The sequence below is a fragment of the Paroedura picta genome, chromosome 6 (assembly GCF_049243985.1).
Source record: "Paroedura picta isolate Pp20150507F chromosome 6, Ppicta_v3.0, whole genome shotgun sequence".
Lineage (NCBI taxonomy): Eukaryota > Metazoa > Chordata > Lepidosauria > Squamata > Gekkonidae > Paroedura > Paroedura picta.
The window spans coordinates 69,224,941-69,248,251 of NC_135374.1; the positions used below are offsets into that span (position 1 = coordinate 69,224,941).

Here is a 23,311-nt window from a genome sequence, read left to right on the forward strand (position 1 = left end):
AAATGTCAGTGTTCTTCTGATCTTACAGATCTTAGTACAGCGAGGATAGATTTATTGTAATGAAACCTCATTGCTATTAATAGAACCTGGATTTTCTTCCAGTGCTTATGGGTCTCATGATAAATTTTTATACAACAACCTCTTTACATCTTGATTCAATTCAGCAAGTACATGAGGTAAATTTTAATACTCAACATCAAAAAAGCTACTAGAAAGCAGTGCTCTATAACTTATTTTTTTACAGTATTGTTTTTGACTGCAAATGTGGAGCTAAATCAAGGTTTTCTCATGGTGACATACAGTGGCTGCTGTTAAAAGCCATATATTTGATATTCATGAAATTGAGTTTTTTCTCTCTAGAAACTCCAATAGGTACAAGCATTCAATCTTAATAGATTTATATACTCACTTATAACAACAGAAAGCTTATACTTTCCTTAAACATCTTTCATGAACTTCCCCTTGTTCAGTGAAGCAGATTGTTTCTTTTTTAATAGAAAGGAAATAAAATGGCAAGTTTCCAATTTGTCAGTTTCTAAATGACTGTATGACTCAAAATAATACCATTTTCCCCATATAATTTCTGTTTTTTGAAGTGACTCCATGAATGTGCAAAATTTGAATGCACTGTACGGTTTTTTTAAAATTGTCTCTTTATATGCCGGCTAATAAATCAGAATGCTACAAATCCAGCAACATTTGTTGATAATCATTATTCTTGTGCCTCGCAGTCTGATTTAGAAAATTTAAACTAAATTCGGCTTGTAATCAGAAGGAATGATGAGAGAATCAGGAAAGATTGGCCGTTTTGAAACTGAGGAGATTTTCTTCCAGTCCACAGAACGAGCCAGATCTTGTAACAGCAAGAAGTCTTTTCTCCCCCAGCAGAATTTCCACAAACCATCTGGGGCTGGAGGATGATTTTCTTGATTCTATGAATGGAGCAGCTCCTGTTTTTCCTCAGCTGTTCTTTCCCCTAACATTTTTGTTATTTTCTTGGAGTGGAGTTTCCCATTTCCATCAAGCTGACCCAAATGTATGTTCAAAAAGCACAAAAAACACATTTTGTTTACACTACCTGAATGCCAAGCAGCACTGCAGATTAGGAGGGGAACAGAGTCAAATGTCACAACCAGATGTCATGACCTACTGCAAGAACAGGAAAAAACAGATGATACATCAGTGTCAGTGCTCCTTGCTGGAGGGGGGGGGGATGGGATGAGGTAGGCACTGTGTTGCTGCTAATGTAGGTTATCTGTTGTGAAAGTGAACTGCAGTACCCTAATGTTTCATGTTCCACCACTATACCACTACTCGTGTCAGTAACAGCCTGGGGCTACTGGATCTTTTGTCTGCTTCCTTAAGATGATCAGTTAGGCTTTTCTGCTCCTTCCAAATCCTTCAAAGGATTGCACTTTATAGGGTCAAATGCCTCCCTCAGCTTCCTCTGTGATGTTCCCAAGTCTTGTTAGAAGGGGACTATCACTGTTAGAAGGGGACTGTCACTGTCTGTAACTCTGCTTTCTTACCTATATGTACTGTATGCCAGCTTGGTCTACTCTCTCTTTCAAACTTTCCATTCATTGGAATTTACAGCTGTATTTGAAGTGTGGGGAGTGCATTTTGTTGTTTTTGTCAGCTTCTAGTGAGTTCATCTCACCAGCACGTAGCCCTTTCCAGAAACTCGCAGCAAAAGTCACTATTACATACTCCCCAATTCTCTTGTTAGATAATATTTGGAAATCTCCACTGTCACCTCTGGTATTTTCTATTTTCAGTTGTCCCTGCAACCTGGTGCTGCCCAGAGGTACAAGACCCAGGGCTTTATCCACTGAATAGTCTAGGATGTGGGTGAGGAATCCAGCTGAAAACAGCTTTCTTAATACAAGGCATTAATACAAGGCATAAACTCAGGAGTAAATACAGTACAGTTCTAGTATACAGGCTAAGCAAGTAACTGAGCATGGAAAAGTTTACTAGCTAAGTGAATCTTACAGTTCTTAAGCATGCCCCCTCCTTTTGCTTGGCTGATAGATTCGTTATATGGATGCTTCTACTTCTACTTCCATAGTGAGATTCATGTCCAGTAGCACTGCAGAGAAAAGATTTTTGAAGATTAACTTTCAAAAGCCAAAACTTCCTTCATCAGATCTTAGTTGGAAAGGAGATCCCTGAGTCCTAATGTCCTAGTCAGAAGTAGGGAGGGGTGCTGCAAAGAAGGAACTCATGATGCAGAGGCACAGTGTCCATTATAATGAGTTTGATCAGAGCAAAAGGGAAATGATCGGGGGCTATCTTCTGACTGGGATAACAGGACTCTGAGATCTCTATTCCCATGTGTAACTGACAAAATGACTCTTAAAAACTGATATCACAAAAATCGTGTTGGACTCCAGGGTGCCCAAATCTCACTCTTCTACTGAGGACACAACTACTCTCTGAAATACTATTCTGCTTCATGTGCACATGATCTCTTCTACCCATACACCCAAGCTCAAGCACACAGACTGCAGGAAATACTTGCAGATGCAAAGGAACAGCTCCTTTTTAGCTTTTTAGTTGTAAGAGGACATTAAGCATTAGGTCCAGGAGCCCAGAATCTGCTTGCTCAATAGAGAGGTGTTAAGCTATCAAAAAATTATTTTCCCTCTGGATTGTAAAAACCACTAGTCCACCTGCATTACTGCTTTCAGGTAAGTAACTCTCCAGCTCTGCCACATGTGTGTCCTTCTGTCTGTCATCCATAACACAGTTTTAATATATTAAAATACTTGCCTAGTGTAGTGGTTAAGAGCTTGGTGTAGTGATTAAGAGCAGCAGCTTCTAGTCTGGTGAGCCAGATTTGATTCCCCGCTCCTCCAGTTGTAGCCAGCTGGGTGACCTTGGGCTAGTTACAGTCGTGATAGTGCTGTTTTCACAGAGCAGTCCTGTCACAGCTCTCATCCCCACCTACCTCACAGGGTGCCTGTTTGGGAAGAGGTAGAGAAGACAATTGTAAGCTGTTTTGAGACTCCTTCTTCTTCTTACACAGTGAGCTTCCATGACATGAGTGGGGATCTGAATCTTTATCTTCCAGGTATTAGTTTGTAACTCTTAATCACTACACCATACTGGGTCTTCTTTACTATCTGCTTTACCAGCTTTCAGAAAATGGGAAAAGCAAGATTCCATATCAGAGTAATACACTCTTTGAAAATTTGATCTTAATTTGCTAAAGGTAAAGGTAAAGGTAAATGTATCCCCTGTGTAAGCACCGGGTCATGTCTGACCCTTGGGGTGACGCCCTCTAGCGTTTTCATGGCAGACTCAATACGGGGTGGTTTGCCAATGCCTTCCCAGTCTTTACCGTTTACCCCCCAGCAAGCTGGGTACTCATTTTACCGACCTCGGAAGGATGGAAGGCTAAGTCAACCTTGAGCCGGCTGCTGGGATTGAACTCCCAGCCTCATGGGCAGAGCTTTCAGACTGCATGTCTGCTGCCTTACCACTCTGCACCACAAGAGGCTCTCTTAATTTGCTAGATACAAATAAAATAGAATGGAAATCTGTTGCCTGCCAAACCAAAACATTGTGAAACCAAATGGAATTACAAAATAAAATAGTATTAATAATGAAAAAAATGACAAGAAATTGAGGGTTTTTTTAAATGAATACAATGTGTGCATCTTTCTAATAGTTATAACTGTCTCATGTTAGCCTAGATTTAGGTCATTTATTTTAACTATACAGTATTAGTATTTAAATGTAAGAATAACTGTGAGATAGAAAAAAAAATCAAAAGCATAAGAAACAAACTGCCATTTGTTCTGATACTCAGGGAATTTTGACTCTGTCTCATTTGTATTCAAACTCAGTATGAACACATGGAGTTGACTGTCATACTCTAATTAGTCCCTAGAGGATTTGAATGGACAATGGACTGCTCATTAGCCTGTTTGCTTTCTACAAAATTTTGCGAACTGTCTAATCTTGTTTGTTTAATCCATTTTTCAGATGTTGCAACTGCTTATCCTGATAAGAAGTCCATCTTGATGTATGTGACATCACTTTTCCAAGTCCTGCCCCAGCAAGTTACACTTGAAGCCATTCAGGAAGTGGAAACATTGCCACGGCAATCAAAGCACACTAGAGAAGGGCGTGTCCAGTTACCTCAGCAGCGCTTTTCTCACCAAGTAGGTCCTCAGAAATTTCCAACATTTCATTTTATTTTTAGATCAAAAAAGAAAAGCAAGACTTTGGAGTGAATACCTTAGTGAAACAGAAAGAGAGTTAGTGATTTAGTTAGTGTGGCAGAGGGGAAATGTGTGTTTAATTCTGGAAACTCATTAAAAAATATCACTTATGGGGTTTTGCCCCTCCCCCAGTTCTCTGTTGATTTCAAAAGAAAGCTGTAAGTGGCCGTACTTTTGGGACTTTGTTAATAAATGTGCAGATGCTGGTGCCTAAAAAGGCAGAGATATGGAGCCATTTCTCTATACATCATATTCAAAAAATGGAACTTGGAGAGAATTTTATCCCAAAGGAGGAAAAAATCAATAGTGGTTTAAGGTTGTGTTATAACCTAAGGAATTTTCTGTTTATAGGGGGAGAAATCCTGTAACTGGTAAGTGGTTGTGCTTTGCGGACACTTTAAGATTTTCTAGGTGTCAGTGTTCTAAAAGAACAAAACTATAGGCCAAAAGAACATGCAACAAGGCTAACCATTTTAAATCAATTATTATATAGGCTTTTTATTTGCAGCAATTAAATTGTTAATTGTTGTACATGAATTGATGGGCAGGTAAAAATAATAGAAAGATATTCTTCTGTGTATATTACTACTGTTGCTTAAGTAGTATGCTAGTATGATAGACTTTATCACTTGAAGAAAAAAAATGAAACCTAAGATTGCAGGACAAACTTTTTGTGTCTAGTTCTTCAGTTGTGTCTGCTATCACAGCTTTGAGTGAAATGGTTGTAAAAATTCAGTGAACATTGAGAATAGGTCCACAGACAGTCAACTTTAACACAACTAAGATAGCTCAGTTAGTAAAGCATTTGCCTTGAGATTATAACTTTTGAAAACGTTTTGCAAAAGTTAAAAATGGTACATTTTTATAACATGAGCTGTTCAAAAACAAAATAAATAAATAAAAACTCCTGCATTGGAAAAAGATCCACAGTCATTGTTGAACTCCTAAAGCTATAGTCTCAAGGCTAGTGTTTTACTAGCTGAGCTATCTTAGTTGTGTGGAAGTTGACTGCCTGTGGACCTTATTCACAACTTTCTCTGACTTTCTGCAAGCTGAAATGTAAGAACAAGAATTCAAAGGGACTGATCCTCCTGCACACCAACCAATCAGAAGAAACCTCAGCACAATGTCAGTGCTGGAGGTGTTGCTGCAGTGAGTGGGGAGGGGAAAATCCAAAAGTGAAGGGCATCTGCACCCAAAAGAGAGTGCCATAGGCTCGCATTTCTCTGATGAAGAAGAGAGAATCCACTCTTGGATATGCCAGGGAATATGTCGTGAATCTAGAGTTGATCCTGAGAAGTGCAGATTAAAGAAAAAAGTAACAATAGAGTGGAGGTCGGGGTCAGGTGCAGACTGGGGTCAGGGGCTTCTACTGCCACCAACCAACCAATCAGCAGAAACCAATCAACAAATTATAAAAAAGTGGGAGAATCTTGGCAATCTAAATTTTCTTGCTAGGATGCAGAGTTAAACTGCAATTTGGAAGAAAAAATATGAAAAAGGATATAAGTGCAGAGTGCAGGGAGAGATGCAAACAGGATGTGGATTAATGAGATACTGCTTCAATTCAGTAATAATCCAAATTAAACTGGTATCAGGTTTCTGCAGATTGTCCCCCAAAACAAATCCTTGACTTGGTGCAAAAGATAGATGTTAATGAAAGCATCCAAGTTAATACAAACAATACTTTGTCAGAACTGAGGTCCAACAAAACAGCCTCAACATATAACCCCCCATCTAACTCCCTTCCCTTGAGAACCCGTGAAATCTTTAAAAGGTAAAACAGCCTTGATAACAGCAAACTAAGGTCAAGGCTTCACATTCCTGGAGCAACAAAAGAGGGAACAAAGTAACCCAAGCTGTGTGCACAAGTTAGGAACCTAAAAAGTTGAGCAACAACAGAATAAGTATGTTGTTGTTGTTAAGTGCGAAGTCGTGTCCAACCCATCGCGACCCCATGGACAATGATCCACCAGGCCTTCCTGTCCTTTACCATTACTCGAAATCCATTTAAGTTTGCACCAACTGCTTCAGTGACTCCATCCAACCACCTCATTCTCTGTCGTCCCCTTCTTCTTTTGCCCTCAATCGCTCCCAGCATTAGGCTCTTCTCCAGGGAGTCCTTCCTTCTCATGAGGTGACCAGAGTATTTGAGCTTCATCTTCAGGATCTGGCTTTCTAAGGAGCAGTCTGGGATGATCTCTTCTAGGACCGACCGGTTTGTTCGCCTTGCAGTCCAAGGGATTCGCAGGAGTCTTCTCCAGCACCAGAGTTCAAAAGCTTCAATTCTTTGATGCTTGGCCTTCCTTATGATCCAACTTTCACAGCCATACATTGCAACTGGGAAGACCATAGCCTTGACTAGATGCAATTTAGTTGGCAGGGTGATGTCTCTGCTTTTTAGGATGCTGTCTAGATTTGCCATTGCTTTCCTCCCCAGGAGCAAGCGTCTTTTAATTTCTTTGCTGCAGTCCCCATCTGCAGTGATCTTGGAGCCCAGGAAAATAAAATCTGATGGCCCCCGATGCAGTGGGGGAACCCTAGGCGGCCGAAGTCATCCATGATCTGTGGATAACAGGGGGGTTAGGTTTTCCTGCTACTGCCCCATTCCGCCACCCGCCCATCTGCCGCACCATTTATGCCTACCCCGCCAACCCTGTCTCCCAGGCAAACTACCGTCCGGTAGAGGTCTGCCTCCATCGCCAGACACACCTCCCATATGATCTCCCCTGCAGTGGTGACCCCAACGCCGAACTGGTGAGCAACGTCCCGATAAGTGTCCCCTGTGGCCAGGTACCATAGGGCAATGGCTACCCTTTTCTCTACAGGGATGGGCAGCCTCATGTTGGTGGCTTGTCTCTCCAGTCGGCTCTGTAGGGCTGTCACAAGCTCCTGGAATGTGCTCCGCATCATGCGGAAGTTATTGATCCAGTGGTCGTCACTCCAGCTGGCTGTCACATAGTTCTACCACCAGTCTCGGCTGCGCCGCTCGGCCCAGCGGGCCCTTGGGAACCGCACTGCGGACAGAGCGTGCCACCGGCGGCCGGCAGCTCGGCTTCAGGACAGTGAGGCACCCCACCAGAGGCCCGACCTGTGCCATGCCTCCTTGGCTCGGTGCCCCCTCTGCTGCCGTTGATGGCGATGCTGTTGCCGGCCAGTCGTGGACATGGCTGCCATTAGGGCCTGTACGCCGCTTATTAGGACAGTGACGGCTGCTGGTCCCGTGCATAACCAGTTCCCTTCGCGTCTTCCCCCTCCGCGTTTTCCATGTGGTCCGAAATCGCCGTTTCGACGGCCATGCATAATGGGCCTTTTACATATCTTGAGAATACATTTTCTTCCCTACAAATACTAGCTTTCCTTAGAATTATATGGCATAAAGTCATTAAAATTTCAAGATCTATTCTGATTATTTATCTGGGTTAATTAACTAGTTTATATTTGGGATACATGATCATTTTAAGACGTTCTAATGGCTACTTTGCACATTTATTCAGAACTTACAGCAAAGTCTTGCTTTTGGAGTGTGGTGAATTATAGAAGTCCTTTACTGATTGTGGGTATCATGCCAAGCATAATTATCTGGCACTTCAAGGAGTCATTCTACCTCTGGTGAAAGGATGTCAGATTAATGAAAGTGCCTCCTTACTTTCCACTTAGTTTTGATTGCTTAATGCCAGCACTGTTTTTACAAGATAGCACTGGTGTTCTCCCTTGAAAATATGTTTTTTTAGGAATTCATCCATCATATTGCACACACTCATCAGTGCATATATGCTTTTTCTCCTTAATTTCTTCTCCTTAGATCAAAGTCAGTGTAGCACAGGGCCATGTGCACACCCCTTCTCCACCTAAACCTCGCTTCAAAAGCTATGCATATACACAAGCTGCTTATGTCATGTCCCCTGATCAAAAAGGGAGGATGTTCCTTCCACAGGTCTGTCAACATTACTGTTTGTTGTGAATATTATTCTAATATGCCTGTGCTTGCTGTGGAAAATGTGTGTAATTTGGGGAATTTTCATTGTTTCTGTTTTAATTCTCAGTAATGCCCTTTTCATTTTTTAGACCTAGCAGTTGATCCTTTCTGCTATTTATCCAATTCTTAGCAAATTCAGGTCACACCTAATTTTATTCATTAAGTGATCTAAATATCACTACAATACTGGTACAAATACCGTATTTGCCGGCATATAAGCTGACCCCCCCAACATTTCCACTCAAAATATAGAGTTTGTTATATACCCGGCCCACCCCTGCATCTCCCTGTGACTGGCACTAGTGCGTAAGTGCGCATGTGCGAGCTCTGAGTAGGCAAGGGGCGGGCCAGAGCGCCGCTGCTTCCCACCAAGCAGAATGGGCCGGTCACGCTGAAAAGGCTGGTACCCCTGTCTTGCTGCTGATGCTTGCCACAGCCACGCTGATGACCCGCTGCGGCCGCGCTGGATACTACTCGATACTGGATGGAATGTAGAATGAGGTGGGCGGGCATCGGGAGGCCACTATGGGCAACTATGTCTATCCCAACTGAAGTGCACCCGGCGTATAGGACGACCCCCCCCATTGGAAGCATGTTTTTCAGGGGGGGAAAGTAGTCTTATACGCCAGCAAATACAGTAAATGATCTCTTTTCTTCCCTTTTTATTTAAAAAATATGTCTTAATGATATCAAGTAATAATGTTCCAAAACTTTCATCCAATGGACAGCACAACATTTTTGTGAGGTCAAGGAATGGCTGACCTAAGTTTATCAAGTGGCAATTTTCCATTGTATGTGGAAAATATCCTTTGAGGGGAGTTTCATAAGCTGTATGTAATACGGCATAGAAATCTGTGGTTCGAAGTGAAGGAGTCAAACCTTCCACATGCATATAATACACTTTTGGTTCCTGGCTTTCTTTCTCACATATATGTACAGCTAACATTTCTAAATATAGCATAAATATTTCAGTTGCAAGCATTTTATTTATTTATTTGTCACATTTGTAGACCATCCCTATTGGGCCTACCATCTTAGGGCATTTCACAACATATAATAAATATACAATACAATACAATTTAAAATAATTAAACGTTTAAAGCAGCCAAACATTTGGCGATATTGCTGTTCTTTTTTCGGGGCTAGACAGTGAGAGCTGTCTGGATTGTGGTGCGGGAGGCCCTTACTGAATTTCTCAGGCTTGGATCACATGTTCATTAAGCGTTGACTTGCATGCATGAGTGAGCCATTTTGGAGCAAACACCAAAGATTACCAGAACATATGAAATGCTGGTTCCTTGTTTATTCATAACCGTCTCAGAGAACCCATCTTCGTTCCCCACCTGTGATTAACAGCTCATTACTGACATTAACAGTGGTTAAAGTTAAGCGATTTCCTTAAACCACCATCTGAAAATTGTGGAAGCAAAATTCCTACTGCTCTTTGTTTCATTGCATTTACGAGTAGAAAAATATTTGAGTATTTCAATCTACTAAAATTTTCCATATGGTTCATATATAAAATTTAGAGAAGAAAAGGAAAATCTGCCTCAGAAACACACATATTTATTAAGAGATATTTTGTTCTCAAATATTTGAATATAAATAGTGCAAAGTTTGTTTCTAGGGTGTTTTGTGTGTTTTGTAGCATCCACAATTCTCCCTATTATCGCATCAATTCTTGTTCTGAAAGCAGTGAGATTAACAATATGTTTTAAATACATGCAGAATATATGTATTCAACATAATCTCTTCAATTATGTTCAATTTAATGCTCTTTACCTTTTTATTTACACTTATACATATAATTACTTTGTACCCTGCCTTTCTCCACAGTGGATTTCAAACATGTTACATCCTTCTCCTTCTTACATTATATTCTCAGAACAACCCTATGAGGTAGGTTAGCTTGAGTGAGTGACTAGCCCAAGGTCACTCAGACTGTTTATGCCAGGCAGCAGCTAGTTCCTGGTGGCAGGGTAGCATGCCCCCCCGCTTCCCGAGAATGCACGGGGGAAGGAATCCCCCGGTGCATATGGACTGCCCTGACGTGTGTGCAGACACAGAACATTATGACAGGAAGAGTCCATCGTGCCGCGTGGTGGGAGCTGGAGCCCCACCGCACAATGGTGGGAGAGTAGCATGCCACTCTCTCACCAATGCAGGGCTGGGAAAATGCCACGTTCGGCTCCACAGTGCAGTGAGGCAGATTGGGTCATTTGGTGTCCTTGTAGCTGCCTCATGCATCATCGGTCTCAGTAATCATCCATGACCCATTCAAACCTGGGTCTTCCACTTACTTATCTAACACTCCTAACCACTATACCATGCTGTCTGTCAAACCTGTCTTGTAGTCAAGTGTCAATGAACTAAAATAATTTGCAGTAATTAAGAAATAATGGGAAATAAAAAAAACACATCCCGCCCCTCCCAATGTTGTGATCCAGTTGGGGAGATGAGGCTTTATCTTCATTTATTTATTTGTTTATTGTTATCGTTACCTATAGTACCTGACCTAACTGATTTATAGCAACCTCACCAATTTATAGTGACTCCAGCAAACGTTTTTAAGGCAAAATTATTTATTTATTTATTTATTTATTTATTTATTTATTTATTTATTTATTTATTTATTTATTTATTTATTTATTTATTTATTTAACACCCTCCCTGGAGGCTCAGAGAGGTTTACATATAACATATGAACAATACATGAAACAATCTATATTAATAACCATACAATAATATTAATAACAATGGCTATAACAGTATAACATTATCTTTAACCGCTCATGCGGTATTAAATAAAAGGGTAAGGCCACCTGGGGAGGAGTTAGGGTGGGCCCTGTCCAGGATAAAAACTCAGAGGGCCCCTTCAGGGCCAAGCAGCCAATGTGGAGGCGCGCAAAGCGCCTTCCTATTGGCCCCTCACCAGGACAGACCAAAATTACATTCACCCAGCCCTGTCTGGCTGCCAGTCTGCTCCTGACCACCGCAGGGAGAGGAGGTCAGTAGGGCTGCCAAGGGGGATGAGAACAGAGGCTGTGCTAGCCCTTTTCACCCCAAGGCTGTCCTAATTGTCATGTCCAACTGTAAATTGCCTCAGAACCCTGACAGAGCTGGCAGGAGGCTGCAGAGTGCTCCCCCCCTAAGGCCTGCTGTGAAGGAATCTCTGACAGGCCCTGACTGAGGGAAGGAGGCTTTTCCAAGATCAACGCAGGGGAGCCTGAGGGCCTTCCTTTTGAGGGGGGGGGGCTTTCTCCTTTTGCCAAACAGTTGCCTGACAGGGAGGCCACAGAAAAGCTCCTTCTCACTTAAAATACTGCTCTGCCCAGAGGTTAGACACAGCCAAGCCATGTGTCTTTCTTCTTTGCAACTCTCTGCAGATTTGAGGCCACTGCACAGTGTTATTCTGCAGAGGAAACTGACTCTTTTGTCTCCTGCTTCATCTGCACAACAACCCTGTGCAATAGGCCTCAAGTCTTTCAATTCAACAACGACCTGTGTGGGAAGCCTTAAATGTTTCTTCTCTACCACAACCCTGTCCAAAGTAGCGCTTTCTGCCTGGGGAGCTGATCTTTATACTCTGCAGGTGAGCTGTAATTCCAGGAGCTCTCCAGGTCACACCTGTAGGTTGGCTACCCCTGGGTTGGAAATATTCCTGGAGGTTTGGAGGTGGGAATTCAAAATCATACAATGCCTCAGAGTCCAGCCTTCAAATGAGCCTTTTTTGCCTGTAGTTGGTAGGGAGTGGTGCAGGAGTGTCCCTCCTGGCCTATAGGTTTTGGCCAGCCCTTTCCAGCAACTGTTTGTATTCTGGGGCGCAGAAAGGCAGACCAGCATCAGTCCTGTGAGTCTGGAAAGTGCAGGAAGATCTAAATAAATATTTATAGCCTGAAACTGTAAATAGAAAACAAGTAAATGTCTGGAGACACATAATAACTGTAATGACTTATTGGCCTGGCAAATAACCTTGGCCTGGCCCCTAGTAACAGTACAATGGTACAAACAATGCAACAGTGCAACAGCGCAACAGGTCCAGAGTGCTCTGGTGGGGTTCTGGGAGGGAAGCAGGAGCAGGGGCCCTTCAGTCCCTGTTGGTTATTGGTAATACCCGGTCTCAATCAAATGCCTGGCGGAACAGTTCCTTTTTGCAGGCCCTGCGGAACTGTTTAAGCTCCCTCGGGGCCCTGATCTCCTCCGTGAGCTCAATCCACCAGATGGAGGCCAGAACAGAAAATGCTCTGGCCCTGGTTGAGGCCAGGCGGACTTCTTTAGGGCCAGGGACCATTAGCCGGATGGTGGCAGTGCAGCACAGAGCTCTTTTGGGGGCATTGGCAGGAAGACAGTCCCTCAGGTACACTGGGCCATGACCGACATTGGGTATGGCCTTGAAGGTAATTACCAAAACTTTTAGTCTGATCCAGAATTCAACTGGCAACCACTGCAGTTGGTAGAGAATGGGCCGGATGAGGATCCTGGCAGCTGCATTTTGGATCAGCTGTAGTTTACTGGTCAAGGCTAAGGGCAGGCCTACGTAGAGCGAGTTACAGAAGTCCAGTCTAGAGGTGACCGTTGCATGGATCACTGTGGCTAGGTGTTCCGGGGCCAGGTAGGGCGCTAGTAGCTTGGCTTGGTGGAGATGGTAAAATGCCAGCCGCACTACCTTTGTGATCTGGGCTTCCATTGTAACGGAAGCGTCCAGAATCATACCTAGGTTCCTGGCGGAGTGAGCCATAGAGAGCTGCACACCATCCAGGGCAGGCAGGTGCACTTCCTCACATGGGCCCTTCCTACCCAGCCACAGAACTTCCATCTTTGAGGGATTGAGCTTCAGGCAACTCTGCTTGAGCCATCTCGTCACTGCTTCCAGGCAGCTGCCTAATGCTTCTGGGGGAGAGTCAGGGTGGCCATCCATCAGGAGGAAGAGCTGGGTGTCATTGGCATATTGATGACCACCCTTCCCAAACTTCCGCACCAGTTGTGTGAGAGGGCGCATGAAGATGTTGAATAGGATAGGAGAGAGGACCGCTCCTTGTGGTACTCTGCAAGTAAGTTGCCAGCAGTCTGATGTTCTCTCTCCTATTGCAACCCTCTGTCCACGATCCCGGAGGAAGGAGATCAGCCATTGAAGGGCTGTCCCTCGTATTCCAGCATCGATGAGGCGGCGAGCTAGAAGCTCATGATTGACTGTGTCGAACGCTGCTGAGAGGTCTAGTAATATCAGCAGTGCCGACCCGCCTCGGTCCAACTGGCGACAGAGGTTGTCCGTCAGGGCGACTAGCGCTGTCTCTACCCCATGGCCAGAACGGAAGCCTGATTGGGATGGGTCTAGGTCCGAAGCTTCTTCCAGGTATTCTGTCAGTTGGTTTGCGACTGCAAATAAATATTGATTGATACATCTGTCACAGCAGGCTCAATTTCTAGATTTAGATTTCCACAGATTGCCCCAACATGTGGCTACTTGACATATAGATTCCCTCAAGAGCATCAACTCCACATCTCCACTTGAAGCTTTTAGCAGTTTACAATTCTCTTTGTTCTTTTATCCCCACGCTTCAAGGTGAATACAGTTGTCAGGCAGACATGGAGCATAAAAATACATAAACTTTTTTCAGTTAATAATAAGCAATATAATTCAAATAAAATGGCTACATACAACATTAACCTTACCAATCCAATCACAGATTTTCAGTACTACTCTAAAAATTCTTTGACTTAGTATGTTTTGGAGGAATGCATATTACACAGATTTGGAGCAGCCAGAAAAAAAATCCTCTATATATCCTTATCACTTGGATTTGGCACATGAATGGAACATTTAAAAGGGCTTTCTGAGCAGATCTTAAAATGCAACAAGGCATGAGGAAGGAGAGTAAATGCTTAAGGTGTGATGGGGCAAAGCCTCAGCAGTAGAAACACATGAAATGAGGATGAAGAAGTCCTTTTCCCTGTTGCAGCAAATAAGTGCTGCCGCGGGCAGCTGCTTCAAGTTGCCTGGAGGACAGTTTAGCCCTGTATAGAAATACTGCTTAATAGCTCCAAGGAATGGTCTCCGCTGGCAATAGAAAGGCTATAACATTGGTAAGCAGCTCACATAGCTGGGCTGTTCACAAAGTCCTATGCTATCATCAACAGCTTCCCAGAAAGAGTAGTGTCTCTTTTGGTGACTGCATAGGATCAGATGTATCAGAGAAAAGTTAGCTTTCATGTAGTCATGCAATTATACTTTTTAAAGCGCCATTCTTATGAGGGCAGAACATGTGAACCATCCTGTTAAAACAGTATTAAACATTTTAATTAGATTTCGTTCTGCTTACAATCAAATCACATTTTAAACTCAGCTATGTCCACCCAAATGTATAATTACCATGTTCAGTTTACACATGTTGGTGTATCATAATGTTTACTAGCTTACCTTTGAGGAAAAATAGTTTTCACTGGACTCTCACATCCTTAACATGTACCTATAACTTCCTTGAAGTTCTCAGGGATGCTCAGAACATGATGTGGCAGATGATGGGGAACATTCATGCTTCATTACTATCCCCTAAGTAATAATAAGATGTCTCTTTTTAAAACTGCTATGTTGGATCTTGTTGCTGCTTATATAATAGTACACTTGGTAACATTGATCAGCTTCTACCTTTTTCTCTCTTTTTGGTCTTGGAAATCATTAGAAATTAGAGGTTGGATCTCATGGATCATTTTTGCTAATTATGATACTATTTTCTGGTTTCAGGATTCTTTCCTTGACTCAAGGACCTATTCTGTGTTACAGGAAAGCTCTTGGTGCTAGGATCCAACCCTATGTCTCAGAGCTCCCTGAGTCAAAGACACTTCAGTAAGGGCACAAAGAATCCATTTATAAACAAGCTGTACAAAGAACATTGAACAATTGCTGTGCTGGTTCAGTAGATTAAAAAAAAACAGACAAAAACACTTTCAACAAGAGATAATAAATCTTGAATATATTTAACATATGGTTTTGTATTTTGTTTTTTATAGAGTAAAATATCTATCTGTTCTACATAAAACATGTGTAATTTAAATACAGATAAAACCAACACACTATATTTTACTATCATCCTCATTGTATATAAAATAAGGAAGATTAATACTGAAATAATAATATTGGAAGATTAATATTGGAATAATGCTATTATAGGAAGATAATTTTAATCAGGAGTTTTCTCTGGAGTAGGTCAGATCACTAAAATTACTAGTAATCAGTTGGCTCCATGTCTCTTTAGTATTAGGGATTAAATGTATAGTGGATTAGTGCTTTAGAAAGTGATTTAGAAGTAATTTATGGAGTTGTTCGGGAAAGCTGTAATGTGAAATAGAGCCTTTCACCTTTGGGCACTGGTATGAGTGCAGCCAACATAGTAGTAATAGAATACTGTTGTTCGCTGATTTGTGTGTGTGTGTTAGAGAGAGAAAGGGAGATCTTAATTTATTTGGCCACCATTCAGTTTCTGGGGAAATAGATTTATATGCAATTTACTAAACAAGAGAGGATTTAGTTTTGGAGGAACAAATGTTAAAAAAAAAAACCATTAAAACCCCAACCTTGTATCCATGTTTTTCCCCCTCTTGCTGAGTGAAACTCATTGCTGAGAATCTATGTACTAAATAATAATTTCTAAGTAATGAGGCATGTTTGTGTGGTAGTTAAAGAGGAAATGAAGCAGTATACATAGAGGTAGGGATATTAATCCCGTTTAAGTTTTGTTTGAATCAGGAATGTGTGAATATCCCCCCACCCCCATCGCTTTCTATTTTTGTTAATGTTTACCAAGACCAGTTTAATTCTGCATATTTATGCCTTTTTATTCAATTGGTACAGAAACATGTCTCAGTTTTAACAATAACATTATGTTAATGTGGATGAAGAAAGAGACAGTTTCACCCTAGTTTTGGGACACTATAATACCTGAACTTTCAAATCGAACTACTACTGTTAAGAAATTCAGTAACATCTTAATATGATCTGGCCGAAATGAGCCATTGGCAAATAACTTACAACAGTCAAGACCGCTGAAATCAATGAATAACTCAGGTTAACACTATCTGCCTCTTTAGAGGTTCAATAGATTATGATAATATCTTACCTTTCCCAGAATAAGTTTTGACATTTTTTCACATATGGGGAGCAATGAACAATGCCTGGAAAAAACAGAAAGCAGCTTCTTCTTGTGGAGTGAGCATATTTAGGTATACACTTAAGGCATGAAGATAGTTCTAATCAACATACATGCATATAATGTAGATTCCACTTATCAGGGAGCAGTGATTGGCAGCAGCTTTCTACAGAACATGTTCTCATTAACAAACTTGGATGTATCTGTGTGTAATGTTAGAAATGAGCCCTCCCCCCAAACTAAATACAATAAGTCAATTCAGTGCACTGCTTCCAGGTACTTCTTACCTGAGGAGTTATTGAGAGCCGTACTGTTTTCTTTGAAAGAAAACATACATACAAACATCTACGTAGTCCACAAATGTTATGTGTTTGTGATGCTATCCAGTTTATTGCTATTGTGTAGCCATAGACCATAACATCTCAGCATATAGAATCATAGAATCATAGAGTTGGAAGGGGCCATACAGGCCATCTAGTCAAACCCCCTGCTCAACGCAGGATCAGCCCTAAGCATCCTAAAGCATCCAAGAAAAGTGTGTATCCAACCTTTGCTTGAAGACTGCCAGTGAGGGGGAGCTCACCACCTCCTTAGGCAGCCTATTCCACTGAATATACACCAACGTATTACAGTGAACCACAATAGAAGGGTTAAAATATTTTAACTTAATAGGATAACATTTTTAAAGTTTTAAATAAGATGATAAGAAATAAATGCAACAAAAAATAAAATCCATAAGATAACATGGAGTTACAGTATAGGTACACTATAGGTAGTACAGTATTCTGTCAGAATTAGCAGATACTATTTTTTCCTTATCTTTAAATAGGACAGGGTCCTATTAAATAAAAGAGTAAGGCCACCTGGGGAGGAGTTAGGGCGGGCCCTGTCCAGGATAAAAACTCAGAGGGCCCAATCAGGAGCCGCAAAGCGGCTCCTGATTGGGCCTTCCAAGTGTCCATCCAGGGCCAAGCAGCCAATGGGGAGGCGCGCAAAGTGCCTTCCTATTGGCCCCTCACCAGGACAGACCAAAATTCCATTCACCCAGCCCAGTCTGGCTGCAAGTCTGCTCCTGACTACCGCAGGGAGAGGAGGTCAGCAGGGCTGCCAAGGGGGATGAGAACAGAGGCTGTGCCAGCCCTTTTTGCCCCAAGCCTGTCCTAACTGCCATGTCCAACTGCAAATTGCCTCAGAACCCTGACAGAGCTGGCTGGAGGCTGCAGAGTGCTCCCCCTCCCCCCTCCCCCTCCCCCCCTGCTGCGAAGGAGCCTCTGACAGGCCCCGACTGAGGGAAGGAGGCCTTTCCAAGAGCAACGCAAGGGAGACTGAGGGCCTTCCTTTTGAGGGGGGGGGGACTTTCCCCTTCTGCCAAACAGTTGCCTGACAGGGAGGCTACAGAAAAGCCCCTTCTCACTTAAAATACTGCTCTGGCCAGGGGTTAGACACAGCCAAGCCATGTGTCTTTCTTCTTTGCAACTCTCTGCAGATTTGAGGCCACTGCACAGCGTTATTCTGCAGAGGAAGCTGGCTCTTTTGTCTCCTGTTTAATCTGCACAACAACCCTGTGCAGTAGGCCTCAAGTCTTTCAATTCAACAACAACCTTTGTGGGAAGCCTTAAATGTTTCTTCTCTCCCACAACCCTGTCCAAAGTAGCCCTTTCTGCCTGGGGAGCTGATCTTTATACTCTGCAGGTGAGCTGTAATTCCAGGAGCTCTCCAGGCCACACCTGTAGGTTGGCTACCCCTGGGTTGGAAATATTCCTGGAGATTTGGAGGTGGGACTTCAAAATCATACAATGCCTCAGAGTCCAGCCTTCAAAGGAGCCATTTTTGCCTGCAGTTGGTAGGGAGTGGTGCAGGAGTGTCCCTCCTGGCCTATGGGTTATGGCCAGCCCTTATCAGCAACTGTTTGTATTCTGGGGCGCAGACAGGCAGACCAGCATCAGTCCTGTGAGTCTGGAAAGTGCAGGAAGATCTAAATAAATATTTACAGCCTGAAACTAAATAGAGAACAAGTAAATGTCTGGAGACACATCGTAACTGAAATAGTAACTGGCAAATAACCTTGGCCTTGGAAATAAAAAAACCAGTATTAAAAACCTTACTAAGGTCAAGACTGCTGTGCACAGAGAGTCTTCCTCTTAGGGTTGCCAGCTTCCCTGTGAGGCTCTCTACCCCACCTCCCTCATGGGGAGTCTGCTATGGGGAGAGAAGGGGAAGACGATTGGAAAATGCTTTGAGACACCTGAGGCCTTAGGGGTCACTGCGGCCCATTCCCTGTTCTCTCAGATCTCTCACAGCCCCACAAACCTCACAGGTTGACTATTGTGGGGAGACCAATGGAAACGGTGTTTGTAAACCGCTTTGAGACTCCTTTGGGTAATAAGCAATAGGGTACAAAAATCCGTTCTTCTAAAGAGCAACCATGAAAGAAGCATGTGGCCACATAACATTTTACCAACAGTGAAAACATGGGAGACAGAAGGAACAGGGTGGACACCTGTGTACTGTGACTACCCCATGTGTATTAGGGCAGAGGGGCATTTCGGTGAATGTGGCCTAATTCACACAAGAAGGGAAATGACACAGAACAGGGGTGAATTGGTTGCCATGTAATCTTCCCCTAAGAAGAGTCTCCAGTCTGATTTTCCCTTCACATATCTGAGGACATGGCTCTGGAAAGCTCATCTGTAACCACTATGCCACAATTCCCAAAGGTGCCTCTCCCACAATCAACGAACATTCCACACCACAGGTTCTTGACACCCATATCTCCACACCCATGGCCTCATTTGCCACCATGCCACCACAACCTCCAACACAATACACATGACAACCCCATGCCCTTACAGACTGGACAACTCCTCCCCTTCCTCTTCCCACTGCCAAGCTCTAGCGCCTTTGTATTCTTGGAGACAACGGGCTTTGCCCCTAGTACATATATATTGATTAAAAGATAAATGTAGCTACTGTGAGGGTAACAAAAGGGATCAGCTGATTATAAATTAATACATTTCTCATCTGAGATGGACATTTTTTAATAAGTTGATTCAGCAGGTTTGTTTTGAATGAACACATAGAAGGAGCAATGTAGAATATAGTGTACAATATCTTTTACCTGATTCAGAACACAAGGCAGAGGCATTGTTCCAAAGGTGTTTTTTGAAAGCTGCTCTGCAGATACTACAATGGCATAGTTTGAACAAATGCCGTAGTAAATACCTTTCTTAATGTAATGTTAGAAAGGAAAGCTAAGTAACGAGAGAGAAAAAATGTTTTTCTTAATCCAAGGATACCACAGAGAAAATTTTTCATTGGACCAAACCGATAAGATGAAGGGCATCTTTTCCAAAAAGCCAATTATGAATTTTGCTGCTGCTTCTCAAGGTGAAAACAGAAAGGGATGAGTAGTGCTGACAGCCTGACACATGAAAGTTGCAACTGTCTCTTATGGCAGCCCCAGCAGAGAAATTGCTCGGCAAGTGGGAAGAATAAATTGAGAGCCAATATGGTACAGTGGCTAAGGGTAGCAGCTTCTCATCTGGCAAGCAAGGTTTGATTCCCTACTCCTCCCCATGCTGTGTGACCTTGGGCTAGTCAGCCCTGTTAGAGCTGTTCTCACAGAGCAGTTCTGTCAGAACTCTCTCAGCTCCACCTACCTCAAAGGGTGTCTGTTGTGGGAAAAAGAAGGGAAGGCAATTGTAAGCTGTTTTGAGTCTCTTTTGGGTTGTGAAAAGTAGGGCATTTATTTATTTAATTGATTCATTTAATTTATATACCACCCCTCACTATGATGTCTCAGTGCAGTGTATAGTGACCCAGTAAAGTTGGGAAACATATCTGAAATTATTTTTAACTGTGTTACAAATCAAAACAGTCATAATATCAACAACAGAAATGTAGTATTGGAAATACTGAACAGTAAGTGCAACAAATTGGTGTGGAGAGACCATGAACTTGGATAGAGTTTCCTGGATCTGGTTGCAGGGAGGTCTCCCATTGCCAGTGTATAAATACCAATTCTTCTTCTTGTTTGCCATGGCTTTCCTCTACAATGCCTTCCTTGGAGGTCTCTTATCCAAGTAGTGACTCTTTTTAAGTTCTGTGATCTAATGAGATCAGACTGTACCATGCTGCCTCCCCTTCTGTTACACAATTACTCGTTTTATATGAACTGATGATAGCTGTTATAGTATTCTCATATATCTGTGTTCATTTACAGTATCTAATCTGTTTACAGGAGAAAATGAAATAATGGTAGTCTGTAAATATATTTGCAGAACAGTCTGAAACTTCACAAGATAACATTGAAAACACAATAACTTTTTTTTAAAACTCAAGGTATTTGCAGCCATTGATGAAATTGCTTTCCAACCATGCTGACCAAAAGTATTGACTGTATAACTGAGCTCCTGGATATCAGAGGTTTTCTAACATCAACATATAATCATCAAGTGACCTGGTACAGCCTTACCATGAGTTTTGTTTAGATTCAAGATGCTCTTATACAACCACTATATTTCTTTACATGAAATATAATGACTGTGACAATGATGATGTTTGAAATGTTTGGAGGACAATTTGGTGATCCAAGGAAGTCAGCATGGATTTGCCTCCAACAGGTCCTGTCAGACCAACCTGGTTTCCTTTTTTGACCAAGTAACAGGTTTGCTGGATTGTGGAAATTCGGTTGATGTTTACTTGGATTTTAGTAAAGCTTTTGATAAGGTTCCCCATGATGTTCTGATGGATAAATTGAAGGACTGCAATCTGGATTTTCAGATAGTTAGGTGGATAGGAAATTGGTTAGAGAACCGCACTCAAAGAGTTTTTGTCAATGATGTTTCATCAGACTGGAGAGAGGTGAGTAGCGGGGTACCTCAGGGCTCGGTGCTTGGCCCGGTACTTTTTGACATATTTATTAATGATCTAGATGAGGGGGTGGAAGGACTACTCATCAGGTTTGCAGACGACACCAAATTGGGAGGACTGGCAAATACTCCAGAAGATAGAGACAGAGTTCAACGAGATCTGAACACAATGGAAAAATGGGCTAATGAGAACAAGATGCAATTTAATAAAGATAAGTGTAAAGTTCTGCATCTGGGTCAGAAAAATGAAAAGCATGCCTACTGGATGGGGGATACGCTTCTAGGTAACAGTGCGTGTGAATGAGACCTTGGGGTACTTGTGGATTGTAAACTAAACATGAGCAGGCAGTGTGATGCAGCGGTAAAAAAGTCAAATGCCGTTTTGGGCTGCATCAACAGGGACATCACATCAAAATCACAAGATGTCATAGTCCCATTGTATACGGCACTGGTCAGACCAGACCTGGAGTACTGTGTGCTGTTCTGGAGGCCTCACTTCAAGAAGGACGTAGATAAAATTGAAAGGGTACAGAGGAGAGCGACGAGAATGATCTGGGGCCAAGGGACCAAGCCCTATGAAGATAGGTTGAGGGACTTGGGAATGTTCAGCCTAGAGAAAAGGAGGTTGAGAGGGAACATGATAGCCCTTTTCAAGTATTTGAAAGGTTATCATTTGGAGGAGGGCAAGATGCTGTTCCCATTGGTTGCAGAGGAAAGGACACACAGTAATGGGTTTAAACTACAAGTACAACGATATAGGCTAGATATCAGGAAAAAAAATTTCACAGAGTAGTTCAGCAGTGGAATAGGCTGCCTAAGGAGGTGGTGAGCTCCCCCTCACTGGCAGTCTTCAAGCAAAGGTTGGATACACACTTTTCTTGGATGCTTTAGGATACTTTGGGCTGATCCTGTGTTGAGCTGGGGGTTGGACTAGATGGCCTGTATGGCCCCTTCCAACTCTATGATTCTATGATTCTATGAAATGGTACTTAAAGAACTGGAAGATGATCTTTCTTCATATATAAATGCTATCCTGTTCTCTAAACAAATAGTTATTGGATTATATATTTTAATACTTTCAGGTTTTATTCTTCTCTTTTATTTTCTGGGAATTGGTAACAAAGCAAATTGCCAACAGTAGACAAATATACATGCCTTGTTGCTAGAAAGTCAAACTACAAGCAATGCAAGTGTCACTGATTATCTAAGTCAGTCTGACCAAGACTGAATTGCAATTTATTAATCTCTGGATTCACTCTGGCAATTTTTTGGCTTGTACTATATTTGACTTTATTGTAGGCCTTGGATATGAATTGTACTTTAGATTGCACCCTCTGTGCTTTTGACAAGAGTACATTAAGTCTAAGAGATGTGGCTTCTCAGTTACAACTCTCTGTTAGTAGCCCTGGGTAAACTAACCGATTTAATATGTTATGTTTTGGCAATGGAATGTTATGTTTTGGGTGTATAGGGGTTGCAGACATTTTCTCCTACTCTGATGCAAGGTTTTTTTTTTTTGTAGCTTTTCACAGGCATCAAATTTTTCATGGGAAATACATGGGACAGTAGAAGTGGAAGAAGCCATTACTAAGTTCTCCATGTACCATATCTTAAGAGCTAGAGGGAAGTGCTTTTAAGTCAAGGCATCTTTGTTCCTTCCATAAGGTCACCATACTGTACCTGGCAACTGGCAGGCATTGAGCAAGCCAGGAACACGGCGGTACTGTTTTCATGATGACCATAATCACTTCCAGGGAAAACTTGAAAGTGAATACTATCCTTCTGAGGCTGAGTGTGTTGGCAGCGCCTGAACCTCAAGGGCTAGTCCTCGCAATACTCTCAGATCTTCTTCTTTGTCAGACAGGGTTTCAGCTGATTGGGGCCTGATGCCAGCCTGGAATACTATACTTGCCTAGCAACAGCCACTGAAGGAAATCCATTGCTTAAAGCTAGAGACATTCCATTTATCATAGTTGCATTTTTTAAACATCCCCAATGTTTTGGATTTTTGTTTTAGATTTTACATTTTTCTGCTAACCTAGGATCCTTTCTTAAATTTGTACAATGATCTGTCCAGCCAGTTCA

At 42.3% G+C, this 23,311-nt stretch overlaps 1 protein-coding gene across 18 annotated transcripts in view; it reads left to right on the forward strand.

Annotated features, from left to right (window-relative positions):
- The window catches only part of DMD (dystrophin), a 1,311,735-nt gene that overhangs the window by 503,747 nt on the left and 784,677 nt on the right, over positions 1-23,311 (forward strand). For 15 of the 18 annotated variants that reach the window (XM_077342956.1, XM_077342959.1, XM_077342965.1 and 12 more), the window contains exons 8-9: positions 3,994-4,172; positions 8,038-8,169. In XM_077342956.1, coding sequence (XP_077199071.1) covers positions 3,994-4,172; positions 8,038-8,169 — 311 coding nt within the window. The remainder of the gene's footprint in view (positions 1-3,993; positions 4,173-8,037; positions 8,170-23,311) is intronic. The other 3 variants (XM_077342972.1, XM_077342967.1, XM_077342968.1) reach the window with 1 other exon arrangement.